Source organism: Penicillium atrosanguineum, assembly GCF_028827265.1.
Source record: "Penicillium atrosanguineum strain IBT 20685 chromosome Unknown utg000003l_segment0_segment0, whole genome shotgun sequence".
Lineage (NCBI taxonomy): Eukaryota > Fungi > Ascomycota > Eurotiomycetes > Eurotiales > Aspergillaceae > Penicillium > Penicillium atrosanguineum.
Window position 1 is genome coordinate 672,158 of NW_026623135.1, and position 18,463 is coordinate 690,620.

Here is an 18,463-nt window from a genome sequence, read left to right on the forward strand (position 1 = left end):
TTTCTAAGCTTAACTCCTGCCGATGGATCAAATTGAAGATTCCCACCTCTCATATTAGGCGAACACGAATTAGGGTCCGCAAGACCGCCGGGTCTATGTGCGTTTTGATTGGCACCATGTTCACTCTTTTCAGCTCAAAGATAAATTTTTCTTTTCTGGTCGTGTATTAAGTCAATGACTCGGAATGCGACAAAGAAGATGGGCTGTGTCAAGTGGCGGGGATATTAATCTTTGTCTCTCAAATGCCTTGTTCGAGGTTGAGTCTTCCTGCTTTGAGAAAGACTGATGAAAGGGGCTAACGAAAGCCTCATTGTAAAGGATCCTATACGATGCACTTTAATTTAAGTCCACACAAAGGATTTCAAGTCCATTTGTGGACAAGCGCAGTGATACAAGAGCATTCAAATGCCCTGTCTAACCCAATCTTGTCCAACACAATACAATTTACGAACTTTTGGGCCGCACCACTGACATTTTGACCCACATAGTCCTAATACTAACACACCAAACGCAATGTTGTCTGATCAACTCGAGGAATAGCTACTCAGCTACTCCTGGATGCCAATTCCACACCGCTCAACACGGCAGTCGATGCTTTATTCGATCCTGTCCCTTCTGATCTCCTCGAAGATTTTTTGCTCACAAATTCCGCCGATGAGTCTTTGCTGGACAGCAATAATGAGGTTATGGTGAGATCCGACATGTTTGTCTTTGCCGTGGAGGAACCGATGGTGGATTTTGGGTATTCTATGCTGGATCTCGAGGATGAATCGTATTACTCTTCGATGGAAGTCAATATCGAGTCGCTATCAGTCTCCGGGGATCACTCTGTAATAGAATTTGAGGGAGAATCTATGCCGAATGGGGATGATGAGCCTGTGTTAGATCTCGAAGACACGCCTCCGCCCACCCTCTTGGATGAAAGCGCACTAGCACCGACGGCCGACCCTGGGACAGTCAGTCCAAATTCCGAGACAGCCGAGAAGAGTCAGGAATCGAATCAAGAGAAAGCCAAAAAAGAAGAAAAAGAAAAACAAGAGCCGAGGGAAGGAACGATAGAGATCAAGCTCCTTAGGGCCGAATCAAGAAAGGAGAAGTTGATGCATGTTATCCACGATCTAGAAAAAGTAATCGCTGATAAAGAACACGAGTGCAAAAAGGCCGAAGCCGAGCTTGAGGAGACGGCTTCCAAATTCAGGGTTACACAACACCGTGCACTTCTCAGAGAGGCGTATGTCGAGCAAATGCATGCCCGGAACAACGAGATGATCCACGAGAAGAAGCTGTCCGACGTAGAAAAGAAAAAGCTGGAGAGAAAGATGCAGTATGAGATCGATCGACAAAAGGAACAGAATTTGCACATCCAAAACAAGCTCGAGAAGGCAATCGAGGGCGTGCGGGAGATGTTCGATGAACACAAGAAAGACCATGAAAATCGAGTTGAGGCAGCAAAAGTCTATCAAGAGAATGTTGAAGATCACAATGAGCGGCTCTTTTGGTTCTTGCATTTTATGGACGCTACTGAAGAATACGTGTGGAGCCACCGAATTCCTGATAAAGATGTCTTTTATGAAGCCGAGGTCAATTTGTTGAGAAGCAGGACAATTGACTGGACTGGGTCGCCGCCGACAATCGACTACCCTCCAAACAGTAATCAGTTGGCGATTCAATACCCGAGAGACAGGGATGAGATATCGGATGACTGCGCCACCGGCGATGATGGCATTGCAATTGATACCCCCAGGAGCAGTGTTAGTGGTGCCTATGAGGTTATGGGTGCCTTCTGGGGCAGTGATGAGATATCAGATGACTATGCCTCGAGCTGTGATCGGTAAGCAGTCCTTACTCCCATAGACAACGTTGGTAGTGGCGTATTGACTAATCTTTCCTCGGGAAGTGACCTGACCCGTATCGACAATCCCACGAGCAGCATTAGCAATTTCCACCTAGCCAGTAAGGGGAATGTCAAAATGGAAAATCCGCTGATACTCCTGAGCGAGAAGGACTTTGGGGTAGGCACCGATGGAGAATACATGGTGCCAGAGGCAGAACCGGATGCCGATGAAGATATCAACATGCAGACCTCCAATGTGTCTCCCGCAGAGGGGGAATGGCCGGCCGGTGAGACCAAGCGCCAACTCTTACTTGCATGGCGCGCTGCAATAAGTTTGCCAGGTCCTGAATCACCCAAGGTGGAGCTAACCAATGCGAGCAAAAAGCCCCGAGTCAGCCGGCGGAGATGGAAAAATAAGCATTTCGATTCGCCTCTCAGTTCACCTCTGACTTCGCCTATTTCCCTTTGTTTTGATGAGTATTTCGACAAAGTGGGCAGCAGCAAACCTGTACCGTACTTGGCCACGCTGCCCTCACTTCCTCCTCCCTCGAAACGAATCTGCCTTAGCCGACTGCGTTTGCTAGCGTGGGATCCTCCGACAAAAGACCACCCCCAGGGGCAAGTATTCTTTCGGGAACGGCTCACACAGAAACAGCCCCGAGTGAACGTGGGTCTCAGGCAACCCTATCGGTCTCCATTCGAAGATCCTGGTATCATTAATGCCAGTCCCGGTCCCCAGGTTGCCATATCTCGGGCAGCTCGCGGGAAGTCGGGATGGTCGCTGTCATTTGGAAATTACCTCCGAGCCATGGTCTCGGGGTCTTCTTTCGAGGATGCCGACGGTGCATATGTTGAGGGCAACATCATCATTTATTATGCACGCCTTTGGAAGGCGTTAGCTGTTTGGTTAGCGGGAGTACACCAAGCCGTGCTAGCGAACCCCATAGAGTATGTCATGGTTGCCGTCAGGATGGTCCTCATGTGTGTGATGATGTGGCTAGCTAATAATTTGCGTGCGTATGACGAGTGGAAGCTAGCCAACAATGAACCGAGGACGCTTGACACGATACTCGAGACGATGAATTGGATAATTACGAAGATAGGGCTAGTGGATACGGCTCGGTTCGGCGTTCAGGAGTGGCTGAAGGAGCGGACGTGGACAGGGTGAGGCTTTGACATTTCGGGCCTGTGCTCCATTTGGGGAAAAGCGCGTGCACTAGCCCTTTGGAGAGTGGATTACCGATCGCATCGATGTTATGCAATTACGAGGCTTGTTCTAGAAGAGGCGCATCGGATAGTGGGATGGGGGACGTGCTAAGGCAGACATGTATCGTACGAGTGTACTGCAATGTATCTGCGATGGCCAATCAACGCACGAGCCACGCAGGAGCTGGCGTCACCAGCTCCACCTTCGCCCCATTTGCGGACGGATCATCTCCACTGCTTTCCCCCTCTAAACTTCTATTCTAATCCTCTATCCTCAACTTCGATTCGAAACTAATCTTCCCTCCCGGACTTGATCTTCCATCTCCCTTGTCTTCGACGTCCGCTCATTACCTCAACTATGTTTGTTCGCTCCATCCTCCTGGGTGGTGCGGCCGCCATAGGCGCCAGTGCCATGCTGGTCGTCCCTGAAATGGAACCCAAGGTGGAAGCCGTCGAGGATGGCTTCATGAATATTTCCCCCATGCTCCTCGAAGATACCCGCCATGCTCTTGTCGATCTGCCCTGTACCGACTGCCCCATCCGCCAGATCGATGAAGAGGGCGCCTTCAGCTGGGTGGATGGCAAATCTTCGTCCCTGGTATGTCAGCTTGAACTCGTCACTATTACGATTCCAATCACGCTTACTGATCATCATCATAGATGCTCGACTTCTCTATCGAAGACAACCGCTTGCTGGCCAACGGTCGCCAGATCTTCCCTCCCGTTCCTCCTACCCCCGTCGACGTCCTCCAAGAAATCGAAGATGGCGAAGTCGACGGTCCCATGTCTGTTGGCTACGCCCTCGAAGTCATGCCCGTCCAGACCCCCTTCGACGAGCCCGGCGCTGACCTGCTCGATGTCCGCTTCACCATTCTCGACTTGGATACTCGCCCCGTCCCCGTGGACACCGTCGCCATCACCCTCGTCCAGGATCCCGCCGGCGAGCTGTTTATCGCGAAGACTGAGATTGAGAAGAACACCCCTCCCTCCGAGCGCAAATCCTGGAAGAAGTGCCACGGCAAGCCCAAGTGCCTCCAGGAGCTTCTTATTTCCCGCATTCGTGGTCTCCTCGCTCATGCCAAGGAGCGCATGATGGGTAAGGGCCCGGGTCCCAAGGCCGGTCCTAAGGGTGGCCCCAAGGGCTGCGATGGCAAGAAGGGCCTGAAGGGTCTTCTCGGCATGTTCAGCGGTCACCACGACCCCCACAAGCACCACGATGAGGCTGGTCCCGAGGGTCACCACCACCACGGCGAGGAGACTGGCCCCGAAGGCATGTTCCACGACTTCGAAGGTCCAAAAGGTCATTACGGTCACGGCCACTTCGATCCCGAGGCCGCCGACCGTCCCCACCACCACATGCATCACGGACCCCCTCGCGGTGCTTTCGCCCACACTTTCTCTCGCGTTTTCCGCTTCATCCTTGTCCCTGCTATCCTCGGTGTTCTGGCTGGTCTCACTGCCAGCGCCGTCGGCATGCTTGTTGGCCAGGCCGTTGTCTTCCTTTGGCAGCGTTACCGTGGCACCAAGCCCCAGGAACACAAGGCTGCTTGGGAGCAGGGTGATGCCTGTGAGAAGCAGGGCCTGATGAGCGAGTCTGAGAATGTGCTTCCCGAGTACATTGAGACTTCGCAAACCCGTGGATCTATTGATAAGAATTAGAGTGGTTCAATACTGAACCCATCTCTGATCAACTGAACACTTCACGTCTTATTTCTTTTTACACACGGAAGTCCAAGAAATCATTTTTGGTCGAATCTGACCACGAGATTGCTACTTTTTGAGACCTTATTTCCATGATCCGTGTGGCTTACTTTATATTTTTCCTTTCCCACTAGTGTATGTCCAGCTTGTACAGCGAATTTCCTATCAATGAATTTTACTATAGAAGAAAGTCCTTTCCATCAACATGTAGAGCAGAGCCTCATTCGATTCATCTTCACTGAACCCATGAAGATATGCTGTAGATGTAATGGATGTCTTGGCCTCGCACCGTAGGGCTGGGCAGCACGTGACGATGCAGCATCATCACGCTCCCCCCTCTTATCGATCCGACAACAACACCTATCCCACGTTCCCCGAGCTACATGCCCAGAGCTCTACCAACGATGATTGGGTCTGTACAATGACCCTAAAGCTCTCCACTGATCAAATATCGGGTTAATTAGCGCTTTTTCTGTCCGCATCAGCTGGACGTGCTTGTGGCTCTAGCTCCGCTACGACCTGCACCGCACCTCCGTACCTTTCAATCCCGGACCCGACCCAGATCAACAGGTCCTCACAGTGATGTCGTGGTCATCCTTCATGCAGAAGGCTCAGTCGTTGATTGATCCAGCCAATTTCAACATTCCTTCTCTTTCCTCCGACAATCACAATCCTTCCAAGGCCTCACTCTTCCGCCAACAGTTCCGCCTCCCCGACACCCAGAATCCCCTGCAGGAGATCACTGCCGACCTTGTCCTCCCTCTTCCAACCTCCTCGAGCCCTGGCGAAGGCTCCCGCAAGGTTGACCGGCCAGGTAATCGGTATACAGGGCGTCTGCACCTCAGCGAGCGATTCATCTGCTTCTCAACACAGCCAACGAGCTTCCTCCCCTCCTCCACCCTCAGTGCTTCGACAAATTTCACTGGGCAAACACACGGCACTGGACCTTCTGGTAATGGCTTCACGCTGCCCCTGTCTTGCATTCGTCGCGTCGAGCGACTTCATAGCGCCAGTCACGTCTTCTCTCTAGCATTGACAACATGGAATGGATTATTGAACAAACAGCAAGAACCCAATTTTGCGCCTCAGCGTCTCATCCTGCAGCTTGTCGGTAGCAGACAAGCTTGTGAGCGATTCTGCGATTGTCTCAAGAAGGGCCTGCGCGAAGGCATGAAGGAGGTCGACAATCTGCGATCTGTTGTTTCGGATTGCTATTCGGAGTATTTGCTCTCGGGTGCGAAGGGGAAGACACAAGAAGAGCAGGGAGAGAACTTTCGTCCGCCCCCAGATGCGGGACTGGGCATGCTCTTCCGCTACCCCGGTGATGCGCGCAAGCTTCGAGACCGGAGTAAGATGAGACTTTGGGGCGAGTATTTCCGAGGTATGCGCTAAAAATCAGTCTTGTTTTCCGAGGGCTTCGGCTAATGTGGTTTTCAGAAAACGGTCGCAATGCAACGCTTGTCCGTCAGCCCACGTTTCACAAGCTGATCAGAGTCGGGTTGCCGAATAGATTGCGTGGAGAGATATGGGAACTTTCATCTGGCTCTTTTTTCCTCCGTCTTCGTTCGCCTAAATTATATAAGGAGACGTTAGCTAAGTTCGATGGCCAGGAGTCTCTCGCCATCGATGAGATCGAAAAGGACCTGAACCGCAGTCTACCAGAATATCCCGGCTTCCAGAGTGAAGAGGGCATTGGTCGCTTGCGTCGCGTTCTTACAGCATACAGCTGGACCAATGCCGAAATTGGATATTGTCAAGCTATGAACATTGTCACTGCGGCCTTGCTAATGTTCGTTACATCCCTCCTTCACACAACGGCGACCATTTGCTGACTTGAAACAGATATACGTCCGAATCTCAGGCATTTTTCCTCCTTTCCATGCTGTGTGATCGTCTCCTTCCCGGATACTATTCTACCACCATGTATGGCACTCTGCTTGATCAAAAGGTCTTTGAATCTCTTGTGGAAAAGACTATGCCAGTTCTCTGGGAGCATCTCGTGAAATCGGATGTGCAACTCTCCGTCGTCTCTCTTCCGTGGTTCCTTTCACTTTACATCAACTCTATGCCTCTTGTCTTTGCATTTCGTGTTTTGGACGTTTTCTTCTTGGAAGGCCCCAAGGTGCTGTTCCAGGTGGGTCTGGCGATCCTTCGTGTGAACGGCGAGGAGCTTTTGGACATCCAGGATGATGGCTCTTTCATCTCTGTGCTGAAATCTTACTTCTCTCGCTTGGATGAATCTGCCCATCCCAAGTCCGAAAACCCGAAGCTGCGGGCGATCACCCGATTCCAGGAATTGATGGTGGTGGCTTTCAAGGAGTTCTCGGGCATCACCCACAGCACCATTGTCGAGCAGCGCGAGAAGCACAAGGATTCTGTTTTGGAGAGTATTGAAAATTTCGCCAAACGTACTTCCATCCGCAATCTTGGTCCTGAGAGCAAGCGTCTCAGTGTCGATGATCTTGGTACCATATATGATCGCTTCTACGAGATTTTGTACCAATGGGAGCAGCACCAGAGACTCATTGAGGATGAAAGGAAGCGACAGGAAAAGAAAAAGTCTGAGCGTCTCTCTATTCTTGGACCTCCTGCAGATGCAGAGGTGGGCCGTGTTGGTCTTGGGCCCAGTCCCACTCACATGGACTACGATGCTTTCAGAGAATTCTTAGCTGCTACCTCAAAATGGGCTGTCTCGGATACGCCTGCTGGCTCCCGGAAAGATTCCCAGGGCTACAGCAGTCTCCGGGGAACCAACAGGTCACTGCTCTGGGCCAATCGCCGGCAACCGGCAGACCACGAGTTCATGCAACGGCTTTATCGAAAGTGGGCCGATGACCCCGAGGAAGGCTTGAATTTACAGAATGTTGTGAATGGACTGGCTCGCCTCAAGGGATCGCCGGATATCATGAACAACATCAACTACTTCTTCGACCTATACGATGACAGTGGCAATGGCCAAGTCGACCGGGAGGGGATCCTTAAAATCTCCGAGGCGCTTCTCTTCCTGTCCCGTCGTGGATTCGAGGGCACCATCACTGCTACTCAGTCTCAGGAAGATCTGGACGGCGCTCGCGATGAGCAAAGCAGACTTACCACCGACGAGAGATTCCTAGGTAGCGTCAGTGCCTTCATTCGTCGCTGCTTCGAATACGCCGACCCCAGCCACCCCGAGAACCAGAAGGCCACCAAGCAGGATGATGCCGAAGAGGTCGCAGAAAAGCTTGACTCCTTTGCCATTGGCGATGACGAAGAGGATTTGATCGAGATCGACGACAAGGAGGAGGAGTCGCCTTCCCCGGAAGCCTCTCAACCAGCCAAACCCAATGAGAGCGAGCAGAATCGGCCAACATCCGAGTCAGCAAACCCGGCCCTCGACCCCAACAACCCTCTTCACATTACCCTCCCAACCTTCCGAATGGTCATCCTAGCCGACGAGCTCCTCGAACAGTTCTTCGAATCCTACTTCCCACAATCCTTCCACCTCTCCGACCACCCTCACCCAGCCTCCCTCGCCGCATCCTCGTCCCTTTCCTCAAACCTCACGACCTTCTCCAACATCGGCAGCACCAAGGCCACCAACGTATCCGCAGCCGGAGTCGTCACTGTCGCCGGCGCCTCCGGCGGCATCGTCCCGCCCGGCAAAGGCCTCCGTGGCGTCCTCGACAATATCGTCACAGACGGCATCCGCATGGCCGCCGAAGTCAAGAAACGCATGGACGAAGCCCAGCGTGACCTCGAGCGCAACGCCCTCGGCAGACCTGAAGAGGAAGACGAAGAGGACGATGAAGATGACTTCCGCCGAGGCTCAACTGCCGCCATGGCAGGCGGTATCTCTAGCTGGGGCGCAGGCGCATACGGCGCGGATCCACGCGGTAGCGTCCGTGATGCCGATCGTGATCTCCTCGAAGGCGCAGAAGTCCTCAGTGTCCGCGGTAAAGATGAAGCGTCTTCTCTTCTCGATGGCAAGGAGGGAGCTGACAAATCCCATGTCGGAAACAATGGCTCACCTTCCCATGACGCCGATGTTGTTAGCAAGGTCGTTGAGTTTGAATCATGATGCTATCCCTCTCTTTCTGTTTTATAGGAGGATCATTTTATTCCCTGTTGTTTCTGCGTGCTTTCGATCCTTAGCTATGTGCAATCATACACTTGCGTTTGGTGCATTCGTCTCGCCTGCATTGGCATAGGTATAATGTTAGATTAGATACCGTCAGAAAACTACTGGGTTTAAATTTCATTACTGATCGTGGATTACGTAGTAAATTTGGAGAGATCGAAGTTGTTCCAAGGTTATAGATAAGCTCTCGTGGCGGGGTATCTACTTCTCGCCCAATAATATCATGTATTCTTACCCTGTGCCCAACTAACGCACATCCAGACATCGAATGATCTCATCTCGGTTTAACCTCTCGACCTGGTCATCTCTATACATCCGCCACGATGATCGTCTACAGAGTTCGTAGTTTCAAGAAATCCACCCCTCATGGTAAAGACATACTGATCGAACGAAACTACTAGGACATCGTCAGCGGCGACGACATCGTCAACGACCACTTCACACTAGAACAAGACGGCTCCGTCCTGGTAACCTGCGCCTGCCGCGAACTCCCAAAGACCCCTACCAACATAAAAGATATGGCCGAGGACAATGGGTACAACGACTCGGTCACAGTCTACGACATTGAAGAAACATTCAATCTAGTCCGCCACAAGCCCGAGAAAGCAGATTTCAAAACTCGACTCAACAGTCAGATGCACCATCCCATCCATTGATACCTGTGCTTATCCCTATATGTCCACAGGTTATTTGAAAGCCGTTGCTCGACAAATTGCAGCCAATGGAGCGAGCCGGGAAACACTCCGTGAGTTCCAATCTGGGCAGGGCCCTGCCATTAAGAAGATTATGGATAATTGGGACAATTTCGATGTGTTTATGACTCCGTCTATGGATGTTCAAGGAATGTACGTCTCTTTGGGTTTCATTGGGGCTACCTGGGTGCCAGGTGTGCTAATTTCGACTCGATATGGGCAGGTATGTTCTCATTGGGTATCGGGAGGATGGAATACCGTACGCGACGTTTTGGAAGCATGGGCTTAAGAAAATAGAGGGTTAGATGCCATTAGATATTTTAAATGGACCCGGTCAGAAGGCTTTAGTTAAGTATACACGATTGTTGTTCAGATTCCATGTCTATAACCGCATCGGGAACAAAACACCAATGGTTTCCAGGTTTGGTCTTTACTTATCCAAGTGGACGTACTTGAAGCCATCCAAAACGGTACCTTATAGAGGGGACAAAATGACGTCTAAAGAGACATTTGCAGAGCGTGGATGCGCATAAAACTGTGGAGAATAAAATGGCTGATGAAGTGTTGAGGATCGACTTCTTGGTCAGGCCGGACACGACAAATTAAAGCAAATGAGGACTATACGTTTACATGAAAGATATCTTACTATAAATGTAGTAGATTGCTATAGGTTGGCTGAATAATTGAATTCGTTAGAGTCGTGAGATGGCAGTCACATTTCTATGTACAAGCATGTCATCAAAACAGCGCTCTGCGTCAGAAGGGAAAATGCATGCCAAATACGCGTCGATGCCTTCGTGCAAGACCGTGACATGAAGAAATTGGAAATAAAATGCGATAGGATCAAGTGTTCGTAAGGGAGAAATAACATGTGAGAAAAGCGTAGTAGAAAAGCCTCGAGTCAATGGACAGGCAGAAAGGTGGAAGAGTTGGTGAAGTGAAATCACAAGGTGGATGAAAAGATTGGATTAATCTTTTTGGCCCTCGTTTTCAACCAGCTCTAAGACGATCTGGCTACGCTCGTACTGCGGGTGTTGCATGCAAATCTTGACTGTGTATTGCGTGTCGCCGTTGGATGTGCCATTAGAACCGGGGAAGCTGGCCATATTGCTGGATGGGGTAGCCTGGCCGAAGGAGCCGGGTAATTTGCTGCCATCGTCCAGGCAGACGACATTGTGGCCGGGAATGACTTGTCTGAGACGGCCGTTCATAGCGTTGCGAACCTCGACGAAGTCATCATTAAAGAGAATGAGGAATCTGCCATAAAGACAAGCAGTGTGTGCACTTCCGACAAATTCCATGACCACACTGCGAGAAACGTCGCCGTGCTTGTTGACGTACACAGCGCACTCCTGGTATGCGACGAGGAATTCGCTGTCGCTGAGGCGGAACATACCGAGCGGGCGAAGACCTTGGATACGGTGGGCAATGCTATGCAGAGTATCGTGGGCATCTTGGGACTCGGAGCGGAAGTCGGGGACGGACCAGGACTGCTTCTTGTCGAGGGTGAGGACTTCAATGCCTCGTTGAGTCGAGATGGCAAGGGAAGAGTGGAACATGTTGATGCCGTAGCTTTCAGCGGGAATGTAGAATTCATCGTACTCACGGAAGAATTCTGTTTGCAAACGGCGAGACTGGAAGAGGCGGGATTTGTTTGATGAGGATTTTTGAAGAATGGGCTCGAGAACCTTGAATGTGGAAGAAAGTCCGTCTCGCTTCTTGTACAAAACCAAGTACCGGTCTTTCATGCGACCAGCGGCAAAGAAGCCTACTTCGCGGTTTCCGGAGAGCTTCTGAGGAGCTCGGCGGGCAGAATCCTGCGATTGAGTTACCCCACTAGCAGGGCACACCACGTCGAGGTGATACGCAATCAACGAGCGGTCTGCAATAAGCAGGAAGAGATTGAAATCTTCGAACACTGCAACCTGTGTCACCCGCATGATAGGGATAGCCTGGACAAGTTAGTCGAGGATTTGCAATCAAGTCGGACAACAAGAACTTACCCGATACCAACCACGCGGGTTGCTGAGATCAGACATGAACACCCCATAATCCGTTCCAACTGCACACATCATACGCCCTGGAGGCTGTTGGAAGACTGTAGCACAATGCACAGCAGTCCTACAAACAGGCAGAGGTCGGGGCCCAGAGTCTGCATACTTCTTCTCCACTTCCTTTATAGCACGATTCAGCGGAGTGCCCTTGATAGTCACGCTCTTCGAGCCGGCAGTGTGGTCAGAGTAAGCGAAAGCCGTGTCTGCGAGGACACGTAGGCGGAAAGGCTCGGCATTCTGTGAGAACAGAGCCGCAGCGTGCTTGGTCTTTGCCTCGATGATCTTCTCGCACCATTCCTTGCGGCTTTGTGCGGAGAAGGCATACAAGATGTATGTGCCGGTTTTGCCGAGATGCTTGATCTTGAAGGGGTAAAGAATCTTGTCATCTTTGGAGTCCAGAACCGCGGTACTTCCATTCGTGGAGGCACTGGTATGTGTCAAAGGGCTCACCCCACTTTGACCTTGGGTCACCGTTGAAACACCACGGACAGATGATTTGATGACAGGGTCTTCATTGGTGCTTTCCAAGGCCAGAAGATCCATCGGGATGGGCAATTTCGAGATATCGTACCGTTCGAATTTGATTGTCCGCGATGGGTCACGGGTGATACATGACTTGGCAAGAACGAGGTAATGATCGAACAGGATGGCATGGGTATCAACGAGGAATCGAGTTCGAGTTCCTGGGCGTTGGAGATCACCTCGGAAGATGATTTCACGGCCCAGGTGCTCAAGATTAAGCTCCACTTCTTTCTTCATCTCTGGCCGCAGCTGCAGCTTAGCCGCCAGCTCCATCAAGTCGACCTTCTTGTTCATCTCGCCAACTTTGTTGTCGCACTCCAATGCGACAATCTTGATTTCCTCAATGGCTTGTGCCAAATTGGTCTTTTCTTCGGAGTCCGTTGGCATATTTTTGTGGGCAGTAGCCAACAACAGGGTGTATCTTTGGATTCGCGTGATCGGGGCTTTCAAGTAAGTATCCCAGCTTAAACGGTGAGACATCTTGTTATCACGCGCAGAGTTCAAGAATGCCTTGAAATGCACATTACGCTCGGCCTCCTTCCGAACATAATAGTTTGCAGCCGGGAAATGCGCAGCATAATCGATGTAGACACTCTTGGCTTTGCGGATCCACTCTCGGAAGATGTCACTGAAGCCAGCAATAAATGGACCTTGTTCCTTCTGGCGGTATTTGAGCTGCGCTAACAGGAAATCCTCGTTGGCCCTTTTCACTGTATCAACCTTTCCAAAGACATCGGTCAGGAACTTGGTCAGTCGTTTGGCTGGAATGATGGGAGGGTTCATCCGAGAGAGCTGGTCACGGTAGAGTTCCCGCAAAACGTCCAATTGCCCAATGTAGGCATCCTCGGTGGTCACAATCTCATGCAAGTTGTTCTGCCGATCCACCTCCTTCTTTGGATGTGACTCCCACACTTCCTTCGGCACATTGTAGAAAGTTACCCAGTCTTCTATCTTTTTCTGCGGTGCCATCATCTGTGCCTTCAGGTTGACCTTCTTCAGAGTCCTCATGCAATGATGAGAATAGCAGCGACCAAAGGAATCGGTTCCCTCGATGTGCAGCTCTTCCTCATGAAGCTTCGACGAGTAACAACCAGTGCCAGTGATCTGGAACAAGACACCTGAAAGGTTTCCGCTGCCGAATCTGACCCACTCCTCCTCCTTGACAAGTGCTTCCTCCTGAAGCATGCTATTGACAACGTGCGCAGCGAGCGTCTCGGCCTCAGTAGTGTTCATAGTCGGAACTTTATGAGTGAACAATGCCACAATCGCATCAACAATAGCCGAATTCCTGAGATCGCTCTCATCCTCGCTTAAATCCCGAATCCAGGCCAGAATGGAGCTAAGAGCCCACGGTTCAGTACACTTCTTAAACTGCTCCGATGACAGCTTCGTAGGATTGAACTTCTTGCGGCGTCCTGCAGGAATTGTGGGTAGATCCAGAGCCATCGAAGCGGAAGCTTCGGCCGGGTCGATTTTGGGAAGTTCCTTCTGCTGAAGCTGCCACAGAAACTCCTGTTCCTGCTTCTTCCTAAGGCGATCCGCTTCGGTCTTCGATCTGATAGGCGGATCAGTACGAGGTCCCATAGGCGTCGACAACGACGAAGATCGTGGGACTTGAGAGGGGCCGAGTAGTGTGTCTCCGTACGCGTCCGCAGAGACAGGCAAGGAGGGTTGTGTATACTGATCCTGACCGTGCAACTCGTCTTGCTCAGGAGGCCTATACGTGCCAGCGGGCATTAAATGCGAGAAAAGGTCTTGATTCGCGGGCTCAACGGGAGCTGGTGGTAATGGACGCATACCCGGATGGAAGAAAAGATCTTCGTGCGCAGCTCGGTGTGGGCTTTCATCGTCGGATCTATCTCCATCCGGTTGTTGTTCATATGGACTGTCTCCATCCTCTCCATAATCAAAGCTCATCCGACGGTCATAGTTTCCTGGTGCCGAAAGCCCACCGGTGCCACTAGCATCCACCCGCGCATCAATTGGCAGATTATGGAAGCGATTGGCATATTCGTACGCGATAGCGGGATGTTCGTAATCGTCTGCATATTCACCTCGTTCATCGGGAGAAACATCGGAACTTCTGAAAGAGTCATGTGTTCTCGAGAGGCCCCCAGTGGCTTGATCCGAGTATTCACCATAATGTCGCTGTTCGCCATAATGAAGATTCCCTTGATAACCTCCTTCGTAAAGTGCCAGATCATGACCTACAAATTCGCCATCCTCGTGAATATCCGAATTCGGCGAAGGGCCTCTAGGCGACACACGAGAGCCATGTGAGCGAGTACTGAGAACCGAAGCGTTCGTCTCGCGTCGAGGGCGGCCATGCTGATGAAGATTCTCTCGGTCCAGACGAGCTCTCTCTTCCTCTTCAGCCATGCGCAACATGGCCAGCCCTGCTTCAGCCTCCGCCTCGCTGTCATCGCTATAGGCATCGTAGTTGACATATTGACCAGTTCCAGTCGACATGTTGCCATTGGTATGGGTGTGTTGCTCGTCAGGAGAAAGTCTCAATCGCGACGCCGAGCCAGCACGAGATACTCTGGAGCTGTGACGTCTTGCCGTGAAGGTAGCCTGAGTATCCATCACCGCAGATTCGATTTCCTTGATCAATTCATCATTTTCAGAAGATTCATTGAGGCTAGGAGATGGAGACTGTCCAGTCATATCGGGTGTATCATCAACAGGTGGTCCAGGTAGAGGCCGTGCCTGCGGGTGTCGATTCAAGGTGTCGGTTCGTCTCGGCGGTGGTAAAATTGGCAAGTCTTGCTGCACGGGTGGAGTGGGAAGAGACCGCCCAGAAGATGAGTGAGACACAGTTGATCGCTTTGCATAAAGTCCATTGCCTTGCGGCTGATGTACAGGTGGCGCTGGCGGCCGGTCGTCAAAGTCTGAGGTTATTGGCGGAATCGTGGCAGAGGGGTATGGTGAGTCCGTCCCGAAACCGGGCGATACGGGGAAGTAGGGGTGGGTGGCAGATGGGGACATATAAGCACCAGAAGGTGAATTAGACGTCACATATCCAACTGTTGATGGAGAGAGAGTCGGCCGATACGCGGTGGAGGCAGTGCTCCCAGTCCGCTGGCTCAAAGTAGTAGACGATAATCCATACGAGCGCCCTCCATAAGGATGATCGGGTGCGCGAGGGGGCGGTACTGGTGGTTGTTGTGATGGAAACGCGTAAGATGGGGTCGGAGGTGTTTGACCATACGGCGATGCGTCGCTTGGTCGCCGTGGCAGAGTCGGAGACGCCAAACCAGCGACTGAAGCAGGTTGGTACGCCGCCGGGTTATAGGGTTGATGGCTCGGAGCGGGATTGGCATACGATGCGTTATAATTCAGGGGGTTATAGCTCAGGTTCGGTTGGGTCTGCGATTGCGGCAGGCCGTACTGCTGGGGGTTGTACGCACGTTGGGCCGAGGTCGCTGGCGGGTACTGGTACTGGTAAGCGGCCGACCCTGTGCTGTGTGACGCAGCACGAGTGGGCGACATCGCTGGCGGGTCAGCAGCGCGTGAAAAAGCAGCATCTCCACCGTTATCGTATCCCCCGTGGACAGCACCATAGCCCCCTTGTCCAACATTGCCCGCATATCCAGCGCCACTTGTTGGATAACGCGCGTTTGCATCAGCCGCTCTCGAATTGGAGAGGCGAGCGGCGTTAAAGAGCGTAGAGTCGTCTCCGGCATTGTAACTGGGCATTCGTCTTGGCAGATGCTGGTTCGGGGTGGGGTTGTGCTGAGGCGTGTAGCTTTCATAGCGACCGGAAGCTGGCTGGGAGCTCGGAGGGTTGCTGGTCTGGCCATAGTACGCCTGTTGGCCATTTGGATGCGCCATCGCTGCGGGGGCTGCGAGGCAGTCGAATGCGTTGCGCTCGTGATCTCGAACTCAAGGGTCGCGACCTCGAAGGTTAGATGTGTGGAGAGCCGCACTCAGCCTCCAGATGTGCGGGACGCGGGCAGGTGAAGAGCTGCCAGAGAGCTTCTGGCTCTGGGCATCCCCGAGTCAACGAGTGTGGAGGTCGGAGAAAGACAGGAGGGGAATGGGTAAGTCAAGTCAAGAGTGCGGAGCCCAAATAGCGAGGGACTGGAACTCGGACCTTGGTCTCTCCACCGCCAACGCCAACAGTTCCTGGCGCGCTGAATAATGTGATTGTGTGTTCGAAGGGTTTGTTGCCCCCCCTTAGCTCCAAGGGTTCTCTGCTATAGTTGCCGTATTTCCACAAGATTATGAGCTGGAATTTCAATAATCTCCATAACCACAAGATCTACGCACAACTAGCGTGTCAACTCCCCTCGACACCCTGCATTGGACCGATGGATTGTTCACACTGGCCCCACAGCCATTTCCCCGTTACAAGGCTAAGGCGGCTGAGCCACTGCCCCGCCGCCCCTGATAGAGCACTGTGGGTGCACTGCCTTCTATTGTAAGCCCGGTCAAGCCACTTACGATTTGATCGCGGAGGAGGCATGGATAACATATTAAACCATAAAGAAGACCGGATTCCCCTAATTGGAGGGTCTCTCACTCCTAGTAGCAGCGGCTGCGGGCAAAAATATGTGGCGAGAAGGGCATTTTCCTGCAACTCAAGAATGACGGCATCCTTATTCTCCTCATCGCCAGTGAATGGGCGTAGTCTATGAAGAATGGCGTTCAGTGTACCGGCTTCTCGCGACTTATTGTTCCGGAAAGGGGGAAAGCGCCGCTGGTTGCGTTTAGTCTTGCACAAAGTCGGATCGAAAACGAGACAAGCGTATGCTGCTGCAAGGCCAGCAGTCGCGCAACGATGAGGGAAATGATGTGGAAGCCAACCTCCCAGTTGTATAGGGAGTATGGTGTGGAGGTCCCGTTGCAGAATTCAAGAAGGCGAAACCGTCCAAAACTGTATCCATAGGTGAAGAGGTAGTGTGGGTTATCCTTCACAGGGGCGTCGCCCATTTCATGCTTCATAGTGGCGACATCAATTTCATCCATGACTTGGATAGAGCTTTCCCAAATCTTCATTCCCCGCCAAGGCATCTCGTAATTCGTCACTCAGTGGATTAAAGAATAGCGTTACAAGGCTATCTAATTATTCCTTGTTTCTGTTCGAAGACTGCGGTAGAGTAAGGCACGGATCAGTTCCTGTTTTCTCTTTAGTCACAAAATCGACCACAAACCTCATGGGCTTCTGGCTCGTGTGAAGATCGCTGTCAAAGGTCCTTGTGACGCTCGCCGAAGGGTTATAGGTGTACAGCTTGGGTTTGATCACTAGTGCCCATGATTCCGTGTTGGTAATGGTCTTATCTTTTACCCCGATGTTATTCAGCGCAGTTTCAAGGTTTCCAGGGCTTTAACCCAGTACCGTTGACAGTTGGCCGTAGGACGTAGAGAGTGCTTCCCCATCTGTGGCGGGGGCTTCTTTGTTCGGCTTATCGTTTTCCATCACGAGATGAGTTTCCCGAAGCTCGAATCGACTTCCGTATTTGCTAGTGGCGATTTTATGATTTGCAGTTTTATGTGATGGTGTATTATCCCCGGTGAATGCGTTTGGCTTGGTAGCTGCCTCTGTCTGGTTCAGGATATCTGTGTTTGCTTTATTCTCAAGCTCAATGAAGACCTATGCTTGCAGGGGTGCTGTTATAACCTTTTTTTCTGAACACAATATTCGCCGGATGTTCTTCTTTTCCGTCCATCTTGAAGGCCACTTGCGACGTAGCTTCCTTCCTGAAACTGCCCTAGTCATAATCTATGGGTGAAACGAAAATACTTGATTGCCCCAGCAGGTAGGCACAACATAGAACCCGAGCTTCTCTAAAGAGACGTCCTTTGAATCCACATCGAGCGCGCGAATTTTCCAGCGGGATCCGCTACCACGCCGACCATTTTGTTGTCGGAACGCTGTACTTTGACAAGTACTCACAGCTGGCGATAGTAAAATTGTGCATGTTTGTGCGAGTGCGCGCGAAGAAGTGGAAGACTCCCCATTACCGGCACCTTTTGATCGATGCCAGAAAAGACTCGAGACGAATATTTGGGTCAGCCCAGCTCCTTGGGTACAGAAATACCTTGCAGTTGGCTTCCCACAAGTTAAATTTGTGCATCCAGGCCCAGCAAGACCGGTCAATGACGCGGCCGTCGAAGGCGGATTCCTGGCCTAAAAGGCACCGTTGCACGAACAGTTGGACAGTTGAAATGGCCTGCTTGATGCGCGACATCTCAAGCCATCTGAAAATCAATAAGAAAGAACTAAAGTCATCCGTCAGTACCGTAGATGTCTAGCAGTAAACATTCGAAATATGAACGCTTCCTTGGATTATTTTCTTGGTCGGAATATGTATACATAATACAGCTGAGACGT

At 51.5% G+C, this 18,463-nt stretch overlaps 7 protein-coding genes across 7 annotated transcripts; 5 read left to right on the plus strand and 2 right to left on the minus strand.

The window, feature by feature from the left end:
* Positions 1–701: 701 nt before the first annotated feature.
* Positions 702–1,835, plus strand: N7443_003660 (uncharacterized protein; the record flags this gene model as incomplete). Its single annotated transcript, XM_056883716.1, has 1 exon — positions 702–1,835. One exon carries the CDS (start codon positions 702–704, stop codon positions 1,833–1,835), a length of 1,134 nt encoding a protein of 377 aa, XP_056741994.1.
* Positions 1,836–1,970: 135 nt separating this feature from the next.
* On the plus strand, positions 1,971–3,002 carry N7443_003661 (haloacid dehalogenase; the record flags this gene model as incomplete). Its single annotated transcript, XM_056883717.1, has 1 exon — positions 1,971–3,002. The coding sequence occupies one exon, from the start codon at positions 1,971–1,973 to the stop codon at positions 3,000–3,002; it is 1,032 nt and encodes a 343-aa protein (XP_056741995.1).
* Positions 3,003–3,398: 396 nt separating this feature from the next.
* On the plus strand, positions 3,399–4,699 carry N7443_003662 (uncharacterized protein; the record flags this gene model as incomplete). Its single annotated transcript, XM_056883718.1, has 2 exons — positions 3,399–3,638; positions 3,701–4,699. 2 exons carry the CDS (start codon positions 3,399–3,401, stop codon positions 4,697–4,699), a joined length of 1,239 nt encoding a protein of 412 aa, XP_056741996.1.
* Positions 4,700–5,323: 624 nt separating this feature from the next.
* On the plus strand, positions 5,324–8,798 carry N7443_003663 (GTPase-activating protein; the record flags this gene model as incomplete). Its single annotated transcript, XM_056883719.1, has 3 exons — positions 5,324–6,122; positions 6,179–6,530; positions 6,584–8,798. The coding sequence occupies 3 exons, from the start codon at positions 5,324–5,326 to the stop codon at positions 8,796–8,798; spliced, it is 3,366 nt and encodes a 1,121-aa protein (XP_056741997.1).
* Positions 8,799–9,181: 383 nt separating this feature from the next.
* Positions 9,182–9,855, plus strand: N7443_003664 (uncharacterized protein; the record flags this gene model as incomplete). The annotated part of the gene is made up of 4 exons (XM_056883720.1): positions 9,182–9,196; positions 9,260–9,488; positions 9,544–9,703; positions 9,774–9,855. 4 exons carry the CDS (start codon positions 9,182–9,184, stop codon positions 9,853–9,855), a joined length of 486 nt encoding a protein of 161 aa, XP_056741998.1.
* A 663-nt stretch (positions 9,856–10,518) lies between these two features.
* N7443_003665 (putative Rho guanyl nucleotide exchange factor) lies at positions 10,519–15,960 on the minus strand (the record flags this gene model as incomplete). Its single annotated transcript, XM_056883721.1, has 2 exons — positions 10,519–11,502; positions 11,554–15,960. The coding sequence occupies 2 exons, from the start codon at positions 15,958–15,960 to the stop codon at positions 10,519–10,521; spliced, it is 5,391 nt and encodes a 1,796-aa protein (XP_056741999.1).
* An 816-nt stretch (positions 15,961–16,776) lies between these two features.
* On the minus strand, positions 16,777–17,097 carry N7443_003666 (major facilitator superfamily transporter; the record flags this gene model as incomplete). Its single annotated transcript, XM_056883722.1, has 1 exon — positions 16,777–17,097. The coding sequence occupies one exon, from the start codon at positions 17,095–17,097 to the stop codon at positions 16,777–16,779; it is 321 nt and encodes a 106-aa protein (XP_056742000.1).
* Between the last annotated feature and the right edge of the window lie 1,366 nt (positions 17,098–18,463).